The 27,959-nt window shown below is 35.6% G+C and overlaps 1 protein-coding gene across 1 annotated transcript; it reads left to right on the forward strand.

Annotated features, from left to right (window-relative positions):
* Positions 1 to 27,938, forward strand: LOC128864722 (junctophilin-1-like). Its single transcript, XM_054104473.1, has 7 exons — positions 1 to 194; positions 12,931 to 13,145; positions 16,719 to 16,978; positions 17,040 to 17,176; positions 17,233 to 17,373; positions 24,842 to 26,411; positions 27,864 to 27,938. The coding sequence occupies exons 1-7, from the start codon at positions 1 to 3 to the stop codon at positions 27,936 to 27,938; spliced, it is 2,592 nt and encodes an 863-aa protein (XP_053960448.1).
* The last annotated feature ends 21 nt before the right edge of the window (positions 27,939 to 27,959 follow it).

The raw sequence follows: 27,959 nt of genomic DNA on the forward strand, positions 1-27,959 counted from the left end.
ATGGTTGATGGTACGAAGCGACCACAAATTAGCGGCGGTCGCTTCGATTTTGAAGATGGAGGAACATATTGTGGTGGATGGGATGACGGCAAAGCTCATGGACATGGCGTGTGTACCGGGCCTAAGCATCAAGGAGCCTATGCAGGCGCCTGGACTTATGGCTTTGAAGTCTCTGGAGCCTATATATGGCCAAGGTAATTCATACTTTTAGCACAAAATTATTATTATTATTATTATATAATTCGTACGTGTGTTTTAGCGGTGGTTTTATGCTATATATACCTATTTTTACATAGTCAAAGGGTGCAATTATTGTCCCGATTTTAAGCACTATTATTAAAGATGATTAAATTTGGCTTCCCTTTACAAGGATTTAATTTTACAAGGCTCTTACGGAGTGTGAATGATGTTCAGTACCTCCTTGCTCATTCGTCTAAGTGTACCTAAAACTAATATTTCATTCGAGTTTTCCAACACTATTTCAATTAAGCAATTAGGCAATAACGCTACAGTCTGCGTTCCTTTGGCAACCTGCATTTTTTTTTTCAATAAATAATATTGTGGTGGTACTATTTACCTATGTAATACATTTTGTGCCATTGATTTAGGAATATTATAGAAATTGCTTAAAAAATGCGATTTTAACGCTCGCTGACAGACTGACAGCTCAATTTTGGTTAAGAGGTATGCTCAAATATAATCTAGATTGTTCCTATTCACTGTATTACCGCCACTTTCCAAAGATTTGGGATTCTTCTATATTTAGGTAACAGTTTTTACGAACCCCCACAGACCTTTAATCTGATTGAAAACCGAAGAATTGAGAGAACGTCCATTCGAAGGATGTTCACATGTGTAGTTCTTTTCTTAGTTCGATTCTTGGGTGCGAATGATTACTGTTCTACAAGTATTCAGATTTTGGAATGTTTATTTGAGTATAAGTCTTATTTTCGCTTAATTTCATGAGCGAGATATCGTCTCAATTTTTGTTTTTTTATCACATTATCACGAGTGAGAAGTACAATATATGTCAGCATATGATAAGCTCGGAATATGATAGATTGATAAATTTTAAAATAATTTTTGCTCACTCATATGAAGAGTTGCCCGAACGTTGCGGACATCATTCGCTCATAAATATAAAGAAGACGTTGCAGCGCCTGATCGTCATCAAATGTGAAAATTGTGGTAGCTATAAAGTCAGTAGTGATTATGAATTTTAATGTAGAATATATAAAGAAACTTAAGGAAATATATTTTAACTACATATTTATAATATTTTATATATTTTTTACTGCTATTATTATTTTATTTGTAATTGGCGCTTATACCCTTTTTGGGTGTTTGGCCGGGCTCCTCCTCCTTTTTGTGGTGTCCATCTTGACCTTTTTCCACTAATGGAAAGACCTACAGTTTTAAGCCGGTTCCGAAGGGCTGACATTTTTTATGAGGAGTTTTTTCATTTTATTATGAATGTGATCAATTTAGAGGTATCCGATTTTAAATTGGAATAAAATAAACAAATTCAAATTGATTGGGTAATTTTTATTATATTTGTGTAGAACCATTCATGACACTTGTTTTTTAAAGATAATCCCTTTCAAATACTGGTCGCGACGGTACCTTAATTCGGCCATCTGTAAACACCAATTTTAGAATGAATCGCTGGAGAACTTCGGTGGATATCTCGTGTATATATATATATATATATAATTGGCGCGTACACCCTTTTTGGATGTTTTGCCGAGCTCCTCCTCCTATTTGTGGTGTGCGTTTTGATGTTGTTCCACAAATGGAGGGACCTACTGTTTCAAGCCGACTCCGAACGTCAGATATTTTTATGAGTAGCTTTTTCATGGCAGAAATACCCTCGGTGGTTTGCCATTGCCTGCCGAGGGGCGACCGCTATTAGAAAAATGTTTTTCTTAATTTTGATGTTTTCACAGAGATTCGAACCAACGTTCTCTCTGTGAATTCCGATTGTTAGTCACGCACCAACCCATTCGACTACGGCGGCCGCTGAATCTCGTGAATAACTTTAGTAAATTCTAGATTTTTTTATTCTTTTAGAATTTGAGAATACATCTAAATTTATATACTTAGTTCTGTCATAAGTTTTGTTACAAGTTTAGTTCTGTTACAAGTGGAGTTCGTTATAAATATGAAATTATAATACTTTTTTTAATGAAGTTAGTTTTATTTAATCTTGCGAATATTAAAAAGAAAAAATCATTCGAAATGGTCACCATTTGCCACAAGCCTTCAAATGATTAAGCCATTCAGCTATTGCAGCACGCATGGTTTCCATGGAGATTGACGTCGCTGATCGAACTAAAGATTGTTTGAGACCTTCCAACTTTCTATGAGATCTTCGACAGGCCAAGTTCCTAAATTCTGTCCACAAACTTTAGTCCAATGGATTCAGATCTGTACTTTCAGACGGCCTATCTTCTGCGGCATTGACCCCAGGAATATTGCCACTACTGGGTGGTTTTTGCCTTATGGGCTGGAGCGGAATCTTGCTAGAAAATCCAACGCTCTTCATTGAAGAGAGTACCGCTCAACTGCTTCACCACGCCTTCTAGGATATCCTCCTGGTACACTTAGTTTTTTCCTTAGCTCCACACTGAACTACAACTCCAACGAAGAGAGTGAGTGGCATACCTAGTAAAGCCTAATCCTTTTTTACTCTTAATGAATTCTTCATTAGGAAGCCGAGCATAGACTTAGTAATCATAAGTGTTTAGAAAAGGCTCCCTCATCTTTCTTTTCGTGAATTTTGGCGAAAATAGGAGTTCCTAATCTGTAATGTTACTTAATTGCTACTTTACCTACATACATATGTATATTGAATGAGTAAGCCATCTTGAAGTCTAATGCAGTCAGACATTTTTTATTGCGACAAATATCAAGAAGAGCAATGGTTCCAGATGGATTGCTTGAGGTTCACCGCATCAGATACAATATTATTTATGTGGACGAATTGCGTGCTATCAGCATGATAGGACTCCAGTTTTTAAAGATTTCGAAAAGTCAATGAAAATGACATCTTATTGTTGCTCGATTTCAAATTGTTTTAAAATAAAATTTGAAAATAAGGGCAAGTTGGTAGAAGTGAACCTACTTCTAATGAAACCATGCTGAAAAAGGGATATGAATCCCGTATTCTGGAAAAGAATCTGTTTATGAACTAGTTTTTCGAGAAAATGAGGCATACTTGAGATTTTGCAGATATGACGATAATTTTGGATATCCGGTTTGCTCCCAGATTTATTAATGAATGAATTCTTCCAATCCTGAAGAAATTCCCCTGGAATTAGCAATTTGTTAAAAATTATTGGCAGAGATAAAACTAATGCTGTATCGCAATTCTTTAATAAAGTAGGAGGGAAACCATCTTTCCCAGGATTGGGGTCGTTTGACAAGACCGAAAGGCCAACAAGAACTTCTTCCGCTGAGAGCTTTAAGCCCGTAAGGCCAAGTGTGCTGTTATGTGAGCTTTAGATTGTTCCCGTTTCAGACTGAGGCACATAAACAGAGCGGAAAAAATATGCAAGCGAGCTAGTAATCTTTTCAACGTTTGTAGAAGATTCCCCCAAATTCTGTACCATATAAGGACTGTGTTTTTATTTTTGCTGTTTATAAATTACCTAAATAAACTATTGAATCTTATTTCGTTCCCATTTTTGAGGACATATAGCAGTTATGATGTAAAAATTTGCTCAGTTTGTATGCCTTGGTTTTCTTATTGTTCAGATTAGCAAGCCTAGATTTATACCAAGCCGGTTTGGACGAATTTTTTTACTGGCATAGCAGGGACGAATTTTTCCATTGTCACTTCCAGGTTCTCGGGATATTCGTCATATGGCTGTGACATAACAGCTTTGTCTTAAACCGAATTCAATCTACGCGATATTTCACTGAATTTGACTTCTGTGAAGTATAGGTGTTGTTACTAGAAATTACTAATTCTATACAATTATTAAATTCTAACTCATAGTGTTTTGTGATGCACGGAGTTAGCAAGAGGGGATGAAGAAAGGTATTTGATGTCAGATTTAAGGTGACTGCTAATAAATACCAAATCGAGAATACGATTGATGCCATTATGAACTCCGTTGATTTAAAAGATTAAATTCAGAAAGGTGTCGAATACCTTATATTCACTCTCACGTGTTACTTCAAATGGCAAAAATTGCTTGACGTCATCACCAAAAGACGTTTTAACGTTTGGCAAATTGATATTCAATGAACAACAGTTTTTTGTATATATGGTGGTATATAACTTTCTGATGAATATCGGAAGCTAGGTTGAGTTGTCTACTGGGTAGACTCACACGAACAACAAGTACACCGCTGGATTTAGAGAGACCAGTAGTATGGGGGCATCTGTCTTTGCGAAATACTTTATACACTTGACAATCGAATATTTCTGTAGTTTTTGCCAAGTTTCTGCCAAGTTTCTGTTAAAAATATGATGTCATAGAGGGCCGACGATGCCAGCATTCTAATAATAAATAAGGAATTCTGCAGTCTTGAATGAATTACTAACAGTGTTGGCGCTCGCTAGGCCTGCTGTGGTTTCTCTTATTCTCTTGAAAATTGTAAGGACGGCTGTACTTTTATGTTCTCTTACCAAAGCGATGTGTTAAAAAGTTTAACTTAATATTTGTTTGCTACAGCAAGTTTAAACGATACTCTCTTATAAGCTTCAATTTCGGCATTTTTCTTTACTGAGTCATAGCATCTCATATCCCTCTCATCAATAGCGGCGTGAACGTGTACGTAGTTGATAATATTTTCAGCGGTCACAGTGATTTTGGACCTTCATTGTCCCTTCTTGGTTCTTCAGAGGACAAGGTAGGGTTTTTAAAAAACTAATTTTTTTAACTGCAAAGATAAATACCTAAAAAAAATTGTGCGTCATATACACTTTATCCTTTTAAATAGATTATTTAATGTACTTTCATTCGACATATCGCTTTCTAAAAGAAAATGAATTTTTACAACCATGGGAGAACCTCAAAGTGAAAACAATGTTAGTGATAATTTATGTCAGCAAAAATTTACAACTACAAACTGTCAGCAAAAATTTACAACTACTCCCAAATGAGTATTGAGGGAGTTTTTGATAAAAACCTCACTTTCCTCTTAAGCGAGAAATGAGGAAGCTTTGGATAATTACCCCTCAAGCCTCCTAAACAAGCAATTAAAGATGAAAAGAGAAGTTGTGTGAGTTAGCTGAAATATTGAAATATCTTAGACTTCAACTCTTTAAAATTCAAATCGTGCAAGCCCTTGAGCATAACGATTACAATTTGCGAAAAATTTCTGCGAGACAACGTTGGAGCTATTTCCTACGATTTCCATTTTCATTTAAATGGAAGTGTAAATAAGGAAAATTATAGTTACTTCTCGCTTAGAAAATAGTACTCACTATTGTAACATCAGCAGCCACTTCACAGTCTAAAGGGATAATGTGGAATAATGAAACCATATTTTTTTTGAAAATCGTCGAGGTCAAGCAATTTCTGTGGACGGTGCATGATGAATGATTATACATATGGGCATTTTCACAAAAAGGTCAACCACGAGTGCAAAACTCAAACTGTTCCTGGAAACTTTTTGTTGATGAATAATAAATCTCAAATGTGTTTACTTTATAAATATAAAAGAATTTTTATTTTCTTTTAATTTTGAGCCGAAATATACAACGAATATACAAAATTTACAAAAATCTAACTCTTTTGACCAAATATACCAACTTTTTTCCTTGTAATATTCCCTTATTCAAAGCAATACTATGATGTTTTTATAATTTAAAAATCTTCTACTGATAGTAACGTAATGTTTAACAAGCAGAGAGACTTAGTGGAGATCGGTTAACGGTAGTTTTTTTTTGATTACTTCTGCTAATATTCGTATGTCGCGTCCGTTACCGAAAAATAGCATTTATTGTTCTCATTAGTGCAAAAAGTGTTGAAGTATAAAATGCTTTCAGACTTTAAGCAAATAACTTATTTCACTTAAGAAAAGTAGCCATTGACTCTCGATAAAAACGATTAATAAAATTTATTGGTGTTTGAAATTTGTCGCGTCCGTTACCGCGAACCTTAAATTTTAAATAAAGTCGTAGAAATTGCACAAGATTAAAATTTTATAGATGGCAAAAACGGCAAAAGAAACAAGAAAAGCAATAACAACGAAATATAGAGAGAAAATGAAAGAAGACGTCGAGAAATGGCAGGAATACAAGAAGAAAGAAGCTAAACGAAAGCAAGAGTATCGAAAAAGATTATCGCAAAAAATGAAAAGTGATAGCAATTTATTAGAAAAGAAGAAAGAAAAGGACCGTGTTAGGCAGCAAGTTTTGCGTCAAAAAAAGAGCGTAAATAATATTGATAGTTTGAATTGCGATATTTACAGCTGTAAGCAAACGATGGGAAAAGCAATAAAAAAAGTTGAGCGTGCGTTACCTAAAAACCTGAATAGAAAAATAGCTATCCTCAAATCTTTATGCAATAAATATCTTAGGCCAACAGAAACGATGGATGAAAATACTACCAAGTCATCAAAAAGCCTGATGCATGAAAAATTAATTGAAAAATTCTTTTTGCAAGATGGAATCAGCGTTCAAGCTCCTGGGAGAAAGGATACAATGCTAATCAATGGGAAAGTAGTCTCAAAACGTTTTATGCTTATGACCTTAGCAGAAGCATATCAACTCTTCAAAGCCGAATATACCGAGGAAAAAGTCTGCAAAACTATTTTTTATTCGTTCTAAGCCGACTTACATTCAGTTAATCAATAATTTACGACACAATATGTGTATCTGTAAGTACCATGCAAATTTTATTTTCTTACTAGAAGGCTGTGCAAAGATTATACCGCAGATTCCTGCCAAAGCTGATTTATTTCTTACAAGAGTTTGCTGCGACGTTATGAATGAAAAGTGCATGGCTAATACTTGTGCCAGCTGTGTACGCGATATTAAAGACGATCTAGTTCCAATACAGTTTATTAATCAATTTGATACGCAAATCAAATGGAAACAGTGTAGAAAAGTAGACGATCGCATAACTTTAAACTACACTATAGGTCCTTTAAGCGACTTAATTCATGATGTAGAGATGTAGCTACCAGCTTTTAAAATGCATTGTTTTATTAAACGTCACCAACAAAATTACTTTGAAATCAAAAAGAAAAATTTAGCAGCTAATGAAATTGTTATTCAAGTTGATTTTGCTGAAAATTATCGCTTGACATGCCAAAACGAAATTCAAGATGCCCACTTTAGTTATAACCAAGTAACAGTGTTTACGTGCATAGCTTGGGTTCTTGGTGAAACCAAGTCCTATGCTGTTATCAGTGATAGATTGACTCACACTAAATTCGACGTTTACTGCTTTATTTCCAAAATTATCAATATCTTACAAAACCAGTACAAAGGAGTTACCAGCATTTATATTTTCTCTGATGGAAGCTCTTCCCAATTCAAAAATAAGTTTATTCTTTCTAGTATTCCAAGACTAGCAGCTGAATTTCATTGCGGAATCTTAGAGTGGAATTTTTTCGCCACTTCACATGGCAAAGGTGCTGTAGACGGAATAGGTGCCGTAGTTAAACGAAAAGTCTGGCAAATCATTAAAGCAAGAAATATCATTCTCGGTGATGCCTTATGCTTCTATGAATGTGCTAAGAACGACATTGATGGAGTTAAAATTTTGTATATCTCTGGAAAACAAATTGATAGTTTTTCTAATCAACTGTCAGAGTTATGGCAAAATGTTCCAAATATCAAAGGAGTTAAAAGTATGCATTGGTTTTCATATTTCGACAGTAAATGTATTGAAGTTGCTCGGACGGCCTATTCATTAAAGAAAATAATTAAAATAGACCATCCTAAAAACTAATAACTTTCTTCTTAATTTTTTAAGCCGTTTTTACTGTAATATTACTTAAGTTTTTATTTTCAATAAAATTGAAGTGTTATAAAGAAAAAAATTTTATTTCCTAGCTCATGGAAAATTTTGTCGCGTCCGCTATGTCGCGTCCGTATTTCTTCTATACTCAATTAAAAAAAAACGAAGAGAAAATTATCATATTTCATAAACCTACGAATAACAGTCAACTGTTCGCATTTATTAACATATATATTGTATATATATAAAAATCCTTAATTTGCTGAATTTTGTATATTTCTGAATGCACCTCAAAAAAACTTCTATTTTTTGTCGCGTCCGTATCACTTTATAATTGCTTATAACTACGTACTTATTTGTAAAAGATCTTTCCCGTATATACTAAAATCTAGCACTCCGTCAGCCCTTTAAAACAATATCAATATATATACACTTTTACTTTGCCTTCATTGTTTTGGACGCACTTAAAAGCGTACAAATGTCGCGTCCGTTCCCGTGAAAATGCCCATATATATACTAATCCTACACTCGGAGGTTTGCCATTGCCTGCCGAGGGGCGACCGCTATTAGAAAAATGATTTTCTTAATTTTGGTGTTTCACCGAGATTCGAACCAAAATTCTCCCTGTGAATTCCGAATGGTAATCACGCACCAACCCATTCGGCTACGGCGGCCTGAATGATTAGTTTGTAATAATGAGAGAACATCAACGGTCAGCAATGGAAGGATAAAATTAAAAGAAATTAAATCCGCTCTTACCATATCTTTTTTGTTATAGCTATTGAAATAAACTTTTACAATTAGTAATTATTTTTTAAGTAGCAAGTAGATGAAGCAACTGGTATAAATATACATATCTTCGCAGAGCAGGAATAGAGTCGCCTAAAATTACATTTGTTTGTAAAATAGTAATTTATACTTGTTTTATGAGATATGAGACCTCTTCTTTTCGCCAAGTGTTAGAAAGTGGCGAATATATGAAGCAACTGGTATAAATGAACATATATTGGCAACGCGGGAATATAATATAGCTGCCTTAAATTACATGTGTTTGTACGGCAGTGAGTTGTATCAGCCTAATAAGGTATGAATCTTACTCGATATTTTTGTTGTTACTTTCACATGCAAATTCTTCGTCAAGTGAACCGACAGGAAGATAGCGAGCAGAGAAGTGGCGAGTAGAAGAGGCCTATTGTTGCTTATCTTCATAACTCGTCGACAACTCGATTTTATGTTATTACTTACTCATGCGCGTTTGTCGGTTTGAAATATTTATCAAACTTATAACTAGTTTGGAATTTAAAGTATGCAAATTTAAATAATGAGTAATTATAGTATATATTTTAAGTGGAAAAGAAGGAGAAAGTATTAAATATCATTAAATGCCTTAAAGTAGAAAATATATAGAAACCAAAAAATGACAGCACACACAGAATAATGGGATTATCGTGGGAAACGGTTATTTCTCGATACTACTTGAGATGCTGGATGTAAACTAAAATATTTTCGAGTGTGCATTGGTTGAAAAGTTGGCATGATATTTGAGAGGATTTATTTAAGAGGTGTTTATGTATTATTATAGTGTGACCAAAATGGCATTTATGAGTTTTTTGTTTGGGTTTGTTTTTTGATATTTTTTGGAAGACAACTACATTGTTACTAGTTAAGACAGTGTGAATGAATTTGTTGATGTCTGTTTTGTTAAAATTTTGCGTTTTTTCCGAAATTGCTTGACCCCATATCTACACTTTCTATAAATAATGTTCAAAAAGCTCTGTTAAAACAGAAATCTCAGGTGAAGGTCGCGGATGTTAAAATATGTCTGTCTTACCGAATTTCTCGCAATTTCGTATTGTGACAACTCAATTTTCATTTTTTGCTCCATCTGCATTGACAACATAAATTTTCTACGTATTAGCGAGTATTTTTAAATGTAACGTCCATCGGATATTTTAAGATAAATTAATCTCTATAGGCAGAATGAATGCTTATGGAACTTCAAATTTACAATATGTAAACTAGTGGATCTAAAAAGAAAAGCTTGGTTGCATATAGCAATAGAATTGGAAAAGGATTTGGAATAAGTTAAACCCAAATAAAATATTTACGAATCCCCTACGTTGCAGAAAAGAAAAAAAGGATAGCAAAGAATCGGGTGCAAGAGCTGATACCATATATGTATGTATGAGCCTCACTTATATTATTATGATATGAAATGCCAACGAGTAACTTGGAAATGGTATAGTAATTAAATATAAATTTCAATCATATATGAATATATTGTAGTTATATGCATATTTCTGATTGTGAGAGAATGCTGAGTTGACGACTAAGGTTTTTGAAGGTGTAGGTTTAGGTGACACAATGCCACCAAAGCCTTCACCACAATAATCTCTACCCGTGTTGCATCGTTCTGCTCGTCAACATCAAATACTTGAGTGTCATCGCACACAAATACGTTGGAATATGATATTCTCCTAACAGCTATTTAAAATTTTTCTAATGAGAATAGTTTTGTTTGCAGGATTTAAAACTATTTAAATTAAAGACTATAAAGTGACCCCATTTCTGTTCTACTCCGGCTTGTAAAGAAGAAACTCAACACCACTTCTGCGCAATGCAATTTATTAAGAATATAATGCTATAAATGTTTCAAATCAAATAAGTGTAAAAAAGTTGGGAAATGTTTGGAGATAAAAACACGATTTATTGCCGAAGCTTTGATTTTTATTTTCAGTATGATAAGTATGATAGTATTCACATATCTTAATGCCCAATTTTAACAATCAATTTGATAATTTATCAGACTGCTAAATTGTAAAATTTTGTTAAGAAATTTTCCTATTTTCAATTCAAAACGTCAGATATATTAAATAAATGTTAAGTTATTAGGTTATAATTAATATATTTTGGTTTTGTATTTTTATTTTCTGTGCTCAAGACCGGATTAATAATAAAATGACAAACTAAATAGATTTTGGCTTGTATTGTTTTTTGTTTTGTTTTTTGATATTTCATCCTCAACTAGAAATAATCTTCAGGACTTAAAGATATATCATTGATAACACTATACTAATTACAAACATTAACATAACTTATACTCTTGGTTGTGCCTGCCTTGGTTGTGCCTGACCGACTAATTAAATATGTATGCATAAGGGCACTATGTTGAATCAAATTTTCGAACAAAAGAATATTAACATGAAGAAGTAAATAAATTAAAGAGCAGTAATATTAAACAAAAACACACAAACAACAGTAGGAACGATGGAGAATGGAACTTCTTTCATCTCAGCGGCTACGTGTTCTTGTTGTCACAAGCTGGTTGACAAGGAGTACCGAATTGGACTCCATACGAACGTATTCCACTTTCATCATGTGTGGTTATTGCGCCGTTTAAAAACTAAGTTTCTCTAAACGTGGGAGTAATTGTCAGTGTGCTTGCGTCATAAGGAGTAGTAATTATATGAATAACCCCAAGAAACTAACGTTTATTGCATTGCGTCTATTGTTGGCTTCGTCATCAAAATGTGTGCCTCTATATTAACTTTAAGTTTGATTTGTAAACGGAAATCCTTGTATTTAGTTTTGGTTTATACCTGATATATAGGGAGCCGTTGGCCATTACATGAAATTATGTGAATTAGGTAAGGTTTCTCGAATTTGTGTATTTTGCCCTTAGTGTTGCTGTAAATTTGTTGTAGCGTATACTGTGTTAACGTTATGTTAAAATTTCGATTTTTTGATCGTTTCCGATATTCATGATTGATAACTGATATGCATATTTTCGGATCTGTTTGAATATCTATGTTTTCCTTCTTATGCTTGATGTAATTATTTTGTATGAGTGATCTGACTAACCCAGTAGAGAAATCATTCTGTCCCAGCTTATTTTAATGATGTGAACATTATCTCATAGCAGACGTTGTCATTTATTGGCAGGATCCTTGTATCAAATTGTTAGTTAATGCTTAGAATTAAAATGTGTCAATCTCCCAGTTGCTGTAGGCTTATTGTATCAGTCGTTTAATGAACATTTCTTAATACAAAACTTTCAAAGTCAAAAATAAGTCCTTCGGCAAACGAGTTTGATCTTTATTTGAAATCCACTTTGAGGCTAATATCTAAACAACGCTATGATATGAAACAGCGAAGCGATATCAAATGACACTAAACGTTCACCATCGAAGAAGTATGCCCTTTTTCTTGTTTTTGAATTCCATCGGGCCTTTTACATTGTATTTAGAAGATTTCCTTGATTTTTGAAAACGTTGACAACATATGTATTTATATAAATTATGAGACGGAGAATTGACGGATGAACAAGTAGGTCTGAGCGGAGTCCCTTCTTTATGAATTCTGTACCAACCGCATATTCTTGGTGCATTTGCGGTTTTACTGGTCAATGATTTTGCCGCAGCTGCCGTAACCAAATGGGCTGGCGTGTGACTAGCATTCAGAATGCGGATTCCAAATCCTAGGCACGAAACACTAAATGATAGAAAAAGTTACTTTCTAATAGCGGTCGCTCTTCGGCTGGCAATGGCAAACCTTCGAGTGTATTTCTGCCATGAAAATGCTCCTCATAAAAAAAACTGAAGGTTCCTCCATTTGGAGAACAAGTATTATTTATCTACGACCGCTGTATAATGTAAAGTGAAATTGATGAAGAGTTACTATCTTTCCAATAAAATTCAGGTGGCAACGTTACTGAAAAAAATTGTTTTTGGAATAACTATTTCTTAAAAATATTAGCCGTGATACCCACGACTATGTCTCCTTTTTAATAAACTATTATTTTTAAATACAAATTAGTAAAATTGAACAATATTTTAACCGCTTTTGTAGTAATCCACGGTTTCTAAAATCTTTGAACGATTTTCGTTACGCAGATCGAGGAGTTCATTTCCTCAATTATCACTTCCTTCGAAGAATTTTTCTGTATCTGTTATCAAGGAAAGAACACGATTTTAGTTTCAAGTGTAATATATTCCTTTTTTCCTTTCAGTGGTTCGCACTATGAAGGGCAGTGGCAAAATGGACGTCGTCACGGCTTGGGCGTGGAACAAATCGGCCGACAGATATATCGAGGTGAATGGTCGAAAGACGGGCATAAAGGAAGATATGGCATTCGGGAAAGTACGGTTTCAACTGCGCGATACGAGGGAACTTGGAATATGGGCTACCAGGATGGTTATGGTTGTGAAACTTATGCTGATGGAGGTAAGGCATTAAAATATGGATAATAATTTACATATATATATGCTACACCTGAATTTCATAAAAAATTAAATAATTTAGGTACTTTAGTTTTTCCTATTCCAAAATAAATTTTCTCCTGATCCGCATACATACTTATACGTATGTAATTATATAACTAAAAACACGGAATTTTCAGATTTAAACCATTAATTTGTAGTGATTGCTCTTGCGCTTTCTTTATTGTTATGGAGAAAGTAAGATGGGCGGGAAACTTAGGCGTTTGAATTAAATGGCACATTAGCAGGTATCGCAGGAATTCTTGGAATCAAGAATAATCTGTGACCCAAGACTATTATAATTTTGTTAACATAACATAACACATAAAAATATAAATACGAAGCAAGTAAAGTTTTGAAAAACGTGCGAAACCAGGCCCTCTGTTAGGTAAATTCGTGTTGCTCGATGACGACTTATTCAAATTCGGCCAAAAATAATAAAGCCCAAAAGTTTTCATAGCTATTAAATTGTACCGAAAAGATGCACTATGCAAATAATTACCGAAAACAAGCGATGAGTTCAAATTAAATTATGGTTTGTTTCGATTTTAAAATTTTAACAATAATCATTATAAACACCTTATAATATTTAAAATGAGCATTAATTCATTAACCATTTTTGCATGATGGAAAGAATAATGAGATGGCGCCTATCATAGTGCCGTTACTTTACGCTCAGCGAATTTGACAATGAGTTACGTGGTTTTAGCTCCAGTATAGCCAGATTACCATTTTCGTAACTTGATTTAGCATTTTTTTTGTTATTTAGTCTCGGAGTCTTAGTTCTTTCTTCATGCCATTTTTGTGGTCTGTTCTAATTAAAAGTAATGTTTATAATTTTGTAAAATATACATTTTTTAAAAATTAGTTCAATTAATTAATTTGTGGGTAGAACAGCTTTTATTTTACAGAGTAAGCCATCATGCCAGACACGGTCGAAGGCTTGAGATGTGTCGAGATATGCAGCTGTGCAATACTTCATCTGTTCACATGCTTTTTTATATTATTTACGAGTCTATGCACTTGTGTTTTTCTGAAGCCGAATTGGTGATTTGCGATTAATTTTCGGTCTTCAATTATGGGCATCATTCTTTTTAGAAATAGTGACTCCAAAACTTTTTAGGGCTTGTTGCCTAGCTGATGGGTCGATAAGATTCCACTTTTCGGCGATTTTTCCGTGTTTAAGGATCAGTTTGATTAGTGCAACTTTTCATTGGGGAGGAACAAAACCAGTTAATATTGAGGCATTTTATACATATACGCGTGAGGAACTCCTTTTGCTGAGAGTTGCTTGAGCACTTCTCCAGTGATGAGATCATATCCGAGGGTCTTCTTAGTTTTAAGCTTTTTTATTGCTTCTTTCACTTCGTTTTTCGAAAAAAACGTTATAAGTTAACTTTTTGAGCAGTACTTAGCGAGGGTTCGATATCATGTGGGGTAAATCTTCGGAATAAAGCAAATGTTTGAGCTTTATCAAGATCCGACTTAACCCATTTGTTATTTTTTAACTTTTTTGTTTCTTTCAAAATAGAGTAGTCTGAGAAAGAGGATGAATCGAGGTTACTGTGATAGTTTTGTAGTTGAGAGTTACGTTCATTTTTGAGAAGTTCCTTAAGTTCTTGAGTAAGCTAGTTCAGAGTTTTTTTGTCTCCAGGGAGTCTGATTTGTTGCCAATGCGTTCTCGCCTGCCATTTTTCTATCAGTTTTTATTTAACTATACCAGATATCTATTAGCAAAGTGTGGATTTCCAAGCTGCTCTCAGGACGCAGCTATGAAAATGCTCTACAGATTTAGATATATCTTCGTTGGTCTTGAGAGGGTGCTTTAGATCAATTAACATTAGTTATAGGTTATTTCACTAGGCGGAATAACTCTTGCTACACAAAAGTCGATTAAATCGGGTATTTTATTTGTGTCAGTCGGCCAATATGTTGGGGAGCCTGAAAAGGCTGTGATGAGACTCAATTTCGTTACCGCTGCTTACAGCTGGCGACCTTTTGTGGTAGAGAGTCGAGATCCCCACTACGTGTGTTTGAAGTTATACAGGTAGTCTCTCCCTGCAAGGAATCTGTTGAGAAGAATTTTTCATATTCCTCAGATTTTATAGCACGCTTGAGTGGAATTTCTAGGAGGCCTTGCGGGTTTTCCACAACTGTGTTCGTGGTTTGGATAGCTTCTGTGTTAAGAGTTAATGATATAGTGATTGATGGAGTTTTTTATGAGAATAGCAGAGCCAGCATGCGATTTTTTAACGTTGTGCATTGCATTATATAACTTACAAAAGGAGTTTTTATCGGTGAAATTAGGCGTGTCAATGTCGAGTGATTTGAGAAGCAGTTTTATTTCTAAAATGTTTTTGGAGAGCCCATTAGCGGAGCAGAGGAGAATATTCACGGGTTTGAGGGGTTAATTTTGGAGTCGTGAGGGCAACGAGTAGGTTCATCATTGAATAGACTTGTTGCAAAACTTGTTTAAGGAGTGCCATCATTTCTCGCATTTCACTTGAGGACTCCGTTGTTGTTTCTTTGAGCTGATGTACTCATATTTTCTGGGATATTTTTAGCAACTTGAGAATATGAAAGTGAGTTAGGGTTGTGTCTGGGCGCTTGAGTAGCAGGGATGGACTTTAATGAATTTTGAGCGAAGGGTGTTGGGTTCTCATCCTTTTTTCTCAATCGTGGGTATATGAGCTTCTGTAGATTTTTATACATGATGCAGTTTTTATAATTTGCTGGATTATTTCCTTCGCATAAGGCACATTTGGCGTCGTCTGTTTTCGTCTTACGCGTTTAATTTGAGGATATGTGAGCTCCAGCGCACTTAATGCAAACGGGTTTTCTGTAGCAATAGGTTTTTTGTGACCAAACTGCTGGCAGTTATCGTTATGGAAGTTATTTAAATGTGTAATAAGTGTTTTGTTAAATAATATTGCAGAATAATAATTCAAAATAATTATAAAAACTTTTTAATCATAATATAAAAATTTAATGTATTTTTGGCACTGCTATTTTAGTGTTTGCAACTGTATACTTGTATGTACGTATGTGGCCACAATCCACAATCGCCTAAGTTGATTTAAGAAAGGTTTGAGATTTATATGCTACCGCCTTATACCAAGAAAGGTCTGTATTTACGTGAAATCCCTAATTTCTGTACATGTTTCTTTAACAAGTTATTGATGAAAATATATTGGCTTCAACTGTCATATGCAATTTGCTGCTCTACCTTCAGCAAATACAGTTATCCACCACCTACAATAATTTCAAGTTAAGGTTACGCTGGGTAAACATCAAAACGCGTTTTTGAGAGTATTGAGTACTTTTTATAAATACGCAAAGCAAGCACTTGGAACTAAACAAGTTATTATATACTTAAAAGTACACCACTTTATCTACTTAGTATTACTCTAACTAAATTATATTAATTATACAATAAAGTACATATTACTATAACTTGAAAAGCAGGAAGAAAAATTTAGTATCACTTCACAGCATGACATTTGCGAAAAAATTGTTGAAATAATATATTTCCATATAGGTAAATACCAAGGCCAATGGCAAGAGGGAAAACGGCATGGGTATGGAATCCGTACATCCGCTCCCTTTGGGCTAGCATCTCATTATCGTCGAAAAGATATTCATTCATCACTGAACTCTCTACGCAGTTCTGACATTGGCGAAGTCGATAAAGGCCGGTCAGAAGAAATCAGAGGTGGCTTTGTCCTGACTGCAAAATCTGATAAACTTCCGACGCGGCGCAATAGTTTAACGGAAAAGACAAAAAAAGGATTTTTATCGGTAATAAGGAATTCAAAGTTAAAAATATAATTTATTTTAATTATTGACTTCCGTTTGGCAGGGGTTTAAAATGCGTAAACAAAAAAGCACAGGGGATTTGGAAAAACGAGGCACATTGACATCGAGCAGCGTAAGGTCCACAACGTCCACCTCATCATGGGTAAGCACAGGGTCAGAACAATCGAATTTAACTACGAGGTAAAGAAATAACTTGTGATTAAAATACGATTTCAATAACGTCTTTTGTATTTAAGATCAACGCGTACGGATTCTAATGCTAGCTTTACAATGGAAGATGAACAGCTAGATTCTGCAGTGACAGAGACATATATGGGGGAATGGAAGAAAGACAAACGTTGTGGCCATGGTGTTGCAGAGCGTAGTGATGGTCTAAAGTAAGCACAAATTTACATTTACACATTTATTTATACTTGTATCCGCTACTGCTAAAAATCCGCTAAAAATCGACTACGGATCAATTTTTTCGTATGATTTATTTAAATCTAAAGGAAAAATTGATAAAAGATTATTTATTTTATTGACATAACATAAGCATATGATTTTGGCATTCATCAAATCATAGGATGGAATCCCTTATGTGCATCTAGCACGGGTTTCCTTTATCCGCTGCTGCATTCCCTATTGCCTTCGAGCAGATTATTAATAATGAAATAATATTAAATCGTATTGATCATTTAGATAGAAGATGCCATCTTTTATACCGAAAATGAGATCTTAGCTAGCCTACGCCTATTGTTATTATAGTCAAAACACCAACATATGTGTACATATCTAAAAAGCAGAGATTTTAATCTAATAATACTTCGCTATATTGAAAAAACTGTCTACAGGCCCATGTAGTTTTTGAAATGTAATAAGGCTATACATACAGCACACGTGGATATTTCTAAATGAATTTTATCGCATTGGGAGGGTAAACCTGGCACATTAAACATGGAACTTGATTTCATTCAGCACTCTTTCGCCAGTTTCGGCACTTACCTCACCAAAGGCAACTTCGATTTTATGTTCCATACATTTATCCTTAACAACCTCCACAAAATAGTTCAATGGAGTCAAATTTCAGTTTGAGGTTGCTGTTCCGGCACGTGTGCTGGCCTGTAATGGCGGCTTGCCACATTTCTGTTCGTCAACAAATCTCCGAGGTAAAGATGGGCTTCAGATGAAAATATTATTGTAATTTTGGGCAAAAATGCTCATCTTTCATTTCCATATGTTTTAAAAGCGTGTATGACCGTGCTCATGAAATCACTTTTATATACATACGGACACAATTTAAGTGTGATACGCTAACTCAAAAACTTCTCCAAGCGTGATACCACATATTTCTTCGAATCAGCTTTAATGTTTTCTCTCCTCATCTCTCAAAGGATTCCTTTTTAATACAAACTCTTGACTATACTACAAAGTATATTAAAACCATAAACAAAACGCTGTTCAACACTTTTCGTCTCGCGGCATCCCGCAAACCTTATTATGATTGACCGGAACCTCACAACTTGGTTCGGTTAATGGCCCCACACATCATTGATTATTGCCCAAGAATGATAAAAGGAAGATTACGGTCTGGATGACCCATTACCTTTTTTTAAATAGACTCAGTCTCATATGTGTGGCATTATTCTGACAATAGCACCTTGAATGGTAGCCTCGAGCTAGTTCAAGGGGTGTCAAGACGTTGAATTGCGGTGGCCTACTGAAACCACAGCTTAGATATATCGATGTTGTCGGCCTGCCGTCACAGAAGGTCGATTGACATCGCCCTATATCGAGGATCGTTGATGGTTACGGTATTTCCTTCTTCACTTTGAAATAAATAAGGTGATGATGCCGCCATGCCAAAAATCGCACCAAGCAGTAAGTATATGTGAATCCCTTGATCTTTAATTGAACATTCGAACACTTGGATTGTGCCTAACAATGACAAATTTACATACCCACTGAGCCAAAATTGGTCTTTGTCCTAGCAGAAGATTATGTATCGGATTTATGTATTTGTAAATTTACAACAGAACCAGAAATTCGATAAGGAACGAAAACAAAACCACCACCCACGGTTGTGAGCACTATATATAAGGCGCAGAGGTGTGGCCAAAATCTCTCAGAGATTTTGAAGCAATCAGCTGATTCAGATTACAAGGTTAGCCATCCGAAGAAAAGTTGTGAAAGTAACTTTTTTTGTGTGTGTTCCCGGAAGAGTTCAGAGAGTTTTTGAGTGCCGTAATTTAAAATCTTTCCAGGGTAGGCATGCATTAAGTTTGACTGCCAAAATTTGTCGTAGATATTTATGGGGAGGTGGTCCAATAGAGCCTCCAAGGCCTGGGTGGGTATGATAGATATTGATGCTGCCCTTTGTACCCTTTCCAGTTTGCTCTTGTATGTCATATTTTCCAAACACTGACTCCGTGGAAGATAATGGGCCTTGCAATCCCAGTGCATCCGTTTTGCATTAAAATGGGACATCTTTTCGATGTTTCAGTTCTAGTTCAGTCTATGGTCTAGAAAAGTCCAGAGGTACTTTACCCTGGGCGCAAATGTAAATCTCACCTCACTTAGTGAAGGGGCCTTGAAAACGGATATTTCATATTTTTTTGTGAATGCCACCATTTCGGTCTTTGTGGGGTAGACACTCAGTCAATTCTTAATGGGCAATGTATATAGAAAGCGTTTTGCAACTGTTCGCTCAGAACTTGGATCCGCATAAACGATGTCATTACAGCTAGTATTTTGCAATCTTAAGAGTAGATTGCTTACAGTAAGATTACAGAGTATGGGGGAGAGGACTCCTTCGTGAGCAGTGCTTCTCACTGCGTATCAAGAAGTAGCTGAACAACGAAGGCGGTAACAGCATCCGGGTCGAGGTTGTTGAAAGCTCTTCTATATCGAGAAACATGCCTCGTGTAATTTTCTTTAAAGGCATGTCTCCTTTGTACAATAGGTACATGTAGAACTGTGTCGTGGACAGCTTGCTTTAGGGAGTTCGTGCTGGCATGGTGAGATACGATTCGGGTGGATTTGTAGTCGGGTGTGGACGTACAACAATCTATCCAAAATTTTGAGAAAGAAGGGGATAAGATCTATTGGCCTAAAGTCTTGGTATTCCATACGCCTCCTCTGAGGATGGAAACTACTCTTGCCATGGTCCATCCCTTAGTATGAAGCAAGTCTCATAGATATTCGAGAGAGGGAACTTAAAATATAACAAGCCCTTTATAGTTCAGGGGGAAATATGCCATTTAGAGAGAGGCTAATCACTCTAGATCGTGTTAAAATTAATTATAAAAACCTTAAACACATCATGTGTAATTTCAATGTTTTCTTTGATGGGGAGCAAACAAGTTTTAGAAATCCGTCGCTTCAGATGTTGGTAAATACAGTGCAGTGTATTGACCCTTACCAGACTTATGCACTCTCGCCTACAGCCAGTAGCCAGGAGCACTACTCCCCTGTTACAGCAAAACGAGGTCATTGTATTCGTCAGCCCATCGAAGCCATAAATGTTGCTTTAGGCGATGACATAGTTTCTAGCGCTTCAGGTGGTCGATATTAGAGTCAAGCAGGATCTCTTCTAAGATGCAAGTTGTGAATTCACCTGTAAAAAAGTGTGCAGGTGTCAACGTTTGATGATCAATGCGAAGTACTGACAATAATCGAAATTTTCAATACGTGCAAGAACTAAATTGGATAGCACACTTTATCAAAGAAGCTGACTTATTTTGACTAAATGTTTATACTAAATGTTGGACACTTTCAGTATGTCAAATGACTTTATGTGCACGTTATTTAAGATCGCTAAATGATATGATTTATGATTACAAAACAATTAGTTCATATTTTTAAAGTTATTCGAATTAAAAAATTGGCATTTTTAAAAATGCAAAAACAACTTTTAAAGCTTATTGTGCGCGCTTTTGACTGTAAGAAATTAAAACCGAAACCGTAGTTTGATGCTGAAGCCACACTGCAATTTATATACCACAAAATGCACCAAATTTGTTCGACGATTTCTAGTTGGACAAATGGCACATGGGTTGCTTTGTCTTTAATAAATAAATGTCTTTAAAAAATAAATGTCATGAATGATTCTACACAAAAATAATAAGGATTGCCCAATCAACTTTAGTTGTTAAAATCCGATACCTCTAAACTGATCATCCTTAAGTACTATATATGGGTGCTTAATTTATATGAAACCTCAAGCACTCGCCATGACAAAAACTCACCATTCACCAAATATTGCCGAACTCGCGAACAATTCTAAATAATAAGAAATATTGTAATGTCGACTAATTTCGAATGGCCGTCAGTGATTTCTTCAATTTAAGATTTAAAACTTTTGTCTGGCATATCAAATCGGCTTGTTTTATGAAAACTCTATGCCGGAGAGAATAAAATGAAATGTTCGACAACTGATTTACCTTGTTTGCGTCGTTGAAATTTCTTTGATGATGCATTCCATGTGAATTATTTTAGTATTTAAGAATAAAGTAATGTTTTTGTGAAAGGATCATCACGACATAATGAAAAAAACTCGATTATTGTGTAGGTTGTGCTGCTCGGGCTTGAACGTTTTCTGTAATAAAATGAACACGTTGTCTATTTACTAAACACATTGTCAAATGAACGACGGTTAGATGTCGCTTGAATATGATACAACATTCCAAGCAGCCATGTCTCGTCCTTTGTTCACATACTTGAAAACGTATTTGATTGATTTGATCGAATTGCAATACTCTGGATTGATATGCGCTTTGTAAGTTTTCGAAAGTATTGAAGAGTATGGTACAACCCAACGACTATCGACTTCAATTTCAATGCCTCTCACTGTCAAAGCTATGGATTTATAATTTTAGCCAGTTGATCGAATATGATATTGTGGATATCCATCACAACCAGCTACAGTTTCTTGAAACAAATTTCTCGAATATCGTTTTGAACATTTTCCATCAACCATACGTGGAAAGTTGGGATTCAAAAGGCCACATGGACCATGAATACTATTTTTGGTAACCACCTGAAATACATAATACAATTTTTATTTGAACACCGGAGCAGGAATATCATTACTCGTTTCTAATTAGATGTCAAAATAATTAATTTTCATTCCCATAAGAATTTTCACTCACAATATTCAATAATATTGTCAACTAGATGTAAAACTGCCAAATTTAACGTTAACAAAACACTGATCCCAACACAGTGTCACCTATCGGTAACTTTTCGTGCACATTATCTACACTTTTCCTGATAGCGAACTTAAAATAAGAGTGGCTGACAGAATTATTTAAAACGGTAAAAGTTTTTATAAGTAGTGCTTAAAACAGTAAAGTGAAGAAAAGTAAGCCGTCTCTATTTTTTTGATTTATGAGTCTAATTCGCAGCAATGACGGCCGCCGTAGCCGAATGGGTTGGGGCGTGACTACCATTCGGAATTCACAGAGCGAACGTCGGTTCGAATCTCGGTGAAGCACCAAAATTAAGAAAAACATTTTTCTAACAGCGGTCGCCCCTCGGCAGGCAATGACAAACCTCCGAGTGTATTTCTGTCATGAAAAAGCTCCTCATAAAAATATCTGCCATTCGGAGTCGGCTTGAAACTGTAGGTCCCTTTATTTGTGGAACAACATAAAGACGCACACCAGAAATAGAAGGAGAAGCTCGGCCAAACACCCAAAAAGGGTGTACGCGCCAATTATATATATATATATATATAATAGTTGATAAAAAAATGTAGTACTCGTTTTGGAAATGCACAAAATATTTAAAAAGACCAAACTGTCACGTTCCGCCAGTGAAAAATGCAAATAACACCTGGGCGAGAAGTGATAAGCATAAAGCTATAACATTTACAAAGCTTCTATCCCACATCTTTCTACCGAACGAGAACTAATAATATATTCCTCCTTAGATCAAGAAACCACTCTAATCTCTAGTACATATAACTTTAAGCGAACTGAAAAGAGAAATCAAGATCTCTAATCAATCTAAAATTAGCAATCCGACTCCAGTTTGTTCAGAATCTGTGCAAAGTTCCTGAGATGATTATGATTGCCTAACTAGGAAAGGATCCACCTATTGATTCTTCATACCGGCAAATCTCCTTGTTGCTACGAGTTTCAAAACTACTAGAAAAACTCATCCTATCTCCACCATAGATCAGGTGCACAGAATTACACCTGAAATAGAAAAAGCGTTCGATAAAACAAACATATGCTCAGCAGTCTTGCTGGACGTCGCGCTAGCATTCTACAAGGTTTGGCATGAAGGCCCTTTCAACACACGAAATCGTATATAACTGAACGCTATTTACCCGTAAAGGGAGCGTGCCGTAAGGGAGCATCCTTGGACCCCTTCTTTACCTTCTGTATACGAAGGATATACCATCACTATGATCGCCACCTTTGCTGGCGATACAGCAATCCTCGCAACTGGAAAAACCGCCGAAGTAGCGGCAGTTAAACTTCAAACCGCTATAGATGCAGTAGAAAAATTGATGAAAACTTGGCGAATAAAATTAAACAGTAACAAATCAATTCATGTGACCTTCACCAATAAAAATGCAAACCATCACCCAATAATACTACTAGGAACTTCGACTCTATTGGCAAATAGTACCAAATATCTTAGCATAACCCTCGATGCTAAGCTACGTTGGAAGGAACATATAAAAATAAAACGAAGCGAACTTCATTTGAAAATACAATACTAAAAATGAACTGGCTCATTGGACGGAATTCAAAACTTGCCATATATAACAAAATAATGCTATACAATCAAATTATCAAACCAGTGTGGTCTTATGGCGCACAAATTTGGGGCACATAGTTCAACGATTTCAAAATAAAATTCTCAAAAATATTATGAGCGCACCTTGATATATTCGCAATGCAGATATTTATCCAGACCTCAACATCCCTATGGTCGCTGAAGTTATTAAAATACAAGCAGAAGCCCAGAGGCACATAAACGAAAAAGCCAGGAAACTTTTCAACACCGCAGGCCTAACCCAGCGTAAGAAACCATATGATCTTATTGGTAGTTAATATAAAGAAGAAATTTTAAAATTCTCTTCATAAAAACTCAACAAAACTGTTAAAATCCTGCTGTTTGTTAGTTTCTTTTAAACTAGTATTAGTGTTAACAAGCATTGTATACCTAAGTATATATATTTAAATGTTTGTAATAAAATAAAAATAAAAAATCATTGAGCCTCCTAAACTTTGTAACGGAGCAAGACTGGTAGTAAATCAAATCATGATCAAGAAAATTGAAGCAACAATTATTACTATATGCGACCAAGAATCTCATTAACCCCCACAGATCTTCCATTTAAATTTAAAAGGATTTAGTTTCCACTGAGACTTAGCTCCGCCATATAGATAAGCAAGTGGCAAGATCAAACGTTAAAGACGGTGGGCCTCTAGTTGGAAAAACCTTACTTTACCCACGGTCAGTTGTATATCGGACGTTAAGGAGTGTGAAGTTCGTACTCTACAATACATTGTTATGTTTATGTATCACACAATGAAACTAAACATATTTTTTATAAGGAGGCTGCTGAACTACAAAGCCCTCTTGACAACTATGAATAGCAAAGGAATCAAACCAATTTTTGCTTTCATGTACATATGTAACTATCTTTTCACTAACGATATAAAAGGTATGATGCCATGTGCTTAACTTTCTAAAAAATTGTGGTATGCTTGCGGGTGTATGTTGGTTCGACGAGAACTGAGAACATCTTCTCCCAATTGAACTTTTACTTAACATGTAGTTGACAAAAAGTATTATAAAACAAGAAGTACTCTATTAATGAGGGAAATATTTTTTACTTTATTACAGATATGAAGGAGAGTGGTACAATAACAAGAAGCATGGTTATGGTGTAACTACATTCCGTGACGGTTCATTTGAAGAAGGGAAATACAAAAACAATATTTTAATTACCAGCCAAAAGAAAAAGCACTTATTTCTAGCGCGATCACGGAAATTTAGAGACCGTATCACCATAGCAGTAAATTCTGCACAAAGGGCGTTAAAAATGGCAATGCAACGATCTGATATAGCCATTTCCCGTACCTCAACTGCATCTGACAGAGCTCAAAACGCCGATATTGCAGCTGATCAGGCTCGTGACGATTGTGAAGTTGCAGTTAGAATGGCACGGGAATTCGCTCCGGATTTTAAGCCATCAGTTTTAGAACGATTCGAAAAAATGCGGTTTCGTAATCAAATCAAATATACTACAATCGCAAAAAACAGCATTTTATCGCCTTATACTGGAAATGTTGCAGAACCTATCAAAACTGGGTCTATACTGAAGGAAATGAGTAGATCTGATCTCAATCAGCACATCCGTCAAGAATCGAACATGCAGCTTCAAAATTCGGTGCAACCACAAAAGCTTCATGTAACACCTCAAACAGACTTTGTTAGTTTAGTTAACCAACAAAGCTATTCCGGCAGCAATCCTTTTACTCCGATGTATTCTTCACAAATAAAGCAGAATGAACAACCATCTAGCCAATACCAGGAAAACGCTCAACAAAATAATGTAGGCCACTTTAGTAGACACATGGAGCTGGGTACAAGTAGTTCCATAGGAAATAGCAACTTAACTCAAGGCAGCAGAATGGAACAAAATGAAATCCCGGCACAGTATAACAGGAACAATCCGAACAAAACTAATTATGTTTCGAGCACGAATTCAGACCAACTTGATGGCAACGTGTATCCCATTCCTGGCCTTGAATCGAACACAATGCCAAATAACTTTCAAACTATTTTAAATGAACAACATTTACAGCAAACTTCACTGCAAACGTCTACGCAAGCATTGCCCAACAAAAATTCTCATCCTACACGTGCACCATCTCAACAAAGGGAGGTGTTCGGATCAATAAGGAAACAGACTAAACCACATCCTTTCAATGAAATGAATCAACAATTATCTATCGATTACTTTGATCATTATAAAAGACCTCCAAGCCGAGACTCGTCAATAGATCGATATGCCAGAACAACTAGTCGTGTTAGTGAAAGCGCAGGGTACACTTCACGACAATCTTCGGTGGATAAAACTTTGCCATTGCAAACACGAGATGTAACATCACCCAACAAAGAAATGAGAACTCGTGAAGGTTCAAACTTAAGGGAGAGTTTACCACGTTCCGCTGCAATGAAACCAGCATTTAATGTATCAAATCAATCGATCAGTGGGATGGAAAAAACGTTACCAATCAATAAACCTTTCGAAGATGTTCTTTTGTATCAGCGGTCACTAGGCCAGGATATTATTCCTTCGCCAATGACTCCGAAACGGACAGAAAGCTTATATACCCCTCCCAAAGGGAATTTTCCAAAAGATGCTGCAATGAGCGCTTATAACTATGCAGGAAGCAAACCGCTTAAGGTACGTAACTGTCTAAACTTGCCTATGTTTTATGCTATAAAAGGTTCCAAATTATTTCACCAAGGTTAGTTGGCTCTGCGAATAGAAAATAATTTATTTGCGGATATCTTTAATCAATATCTGAGGTATTAAAATCATGCAAACAGTTATGCCCAAGCTATATGGTACAAACCTCTCTATTTAGTGTACTGTGTAACCCTCGATATATGGAGTTAGTTGAGCAATAGCGCATACCGATAACACGGCGTCAGTAAATTTCTCGGTTCGAGAAAGAGAGAATATCGATCAAACCGCCTGACAACATACGCATACACAAATGCCATTGATAATGATTCAATATTTAATATAATCGCACGAAACGGCTGTTTATATTCAGCCGCAATCCACCATAACAGGTTGTATGAGCACTAACATTAATGAAGTATGCGGTTCTCAAAGGTTCTCTGATATGTCAAAATACTGAATACAAGCACTCTTAAAATATTGTTTAACACTTAACGGACCGCATATGCGCAGGCGCGTAGTTTTACATAGTAGGTACAATTCTGCGTATGGGATTGCAAAAACCATCTTATTTTGTTTTTTTCACACTCATTATTGTTATACCATATTTATTAGTGATGCGTAAATTGTTGTGACATGTTGTGAAACAAGTTTTGGAACGCCTAGTTTGAAAGCTCCACATCATTTGCAATGGAACTAAAAAAACTGTTTAGTCTGATCAAATCGAACAGTTCCGGGGTGGAGACAGGATACCAGATTTTACCGTAACACTTGCTCCCGAAGTTCAGGAAAATAACATTGGAAAGTGTTGTGAAAAGTACCATACTTTAAAAAGATAAAATGTAAATTATATTCCTATCTAATTATTGCTCTGATTATATATGGGTTTACAAATGTTTATTTAAATATATTCTTTTCTATATATATACAGTATATACTCGTGTATATAATTGGCGTGCCAACTCCTCCTATTGCGGGGTGCGCCTTGATGTTGTTCCACAAATGGAGGGACCTACAGTTTCAAGCCGACTCCGAACGGCAAATATTTTTTATGAGGAACTTTTTCATGGCAGAAATACACTCGGAGGTTTGCCATTGCCCGCCGAGGGGCGAACGCTATTAGAAAAATATTTTTATTAATTTTGCTTTCACCGAGATTCGAACCAACGACCTCTCTGTGAATTCCGAATGGTAATCACGCACCAACCCATTCGGCTACGGCGGCCGCCTAAGGTACTTGATAGATATGGTGAAAAAAATGTTAGGGGAGATTTGACCTCAACGTTACTTGAAAGAAGCGAATGAAATGAAAACAAAGTGTGTAGTTGAATACAAGTGGTGTGATTAGTTGAATACAAAACAAAAACCAAGCGTGGTTAGCAAATTATGAAATTGTGAAAAGTTTTGTGTTCTAAATTAAAAAAACAGCATAATTCGCATATTTTGCAGCTATATTTGGGTTGCACACAAGAGCTACATGCATGTGCAAGAGCTAAATGTGAATGTGTTACTACTGGCCCTTAGATTACCTGAATCAAGACTGCC

Source organism: Anastrepha ludens, chromosome 5 (assembly GCF_028408465.1).
Source record: "Anastrepha ludens isolate Willacy chromosome 5, idAnaLude1.1, whole genome shotgun sequence".
Lineage (NCBI taxonomy): Eukaryota > Metazoa > Arthropoda > Insecta > Diptera > Tephritidae > Anastrepha > Anastrepha ludens.

Coding starts and splice junctions, on each gene's coding strand:
- LOC128864722 (XM_054104473.1), top strand. CDS start 1: ATGGTTGATGGTACGAAGCGACCACAAATTAGCGGCGGTCGCTTCGAT. Junction 195..12,930: donor GGAGCCTATATATGGCCAAG/GTAATTCATACT, acceptor TTTTCCTTTCAG/TGGTTCGCACTATGAAGGGC. Junction 17,177..17,232: donor CAATCGAATTTAACTACGAG/GTAAAGAAATAA, acceptor TTTGTATTTAAG/ATCAACGCGTACGGATTCTA.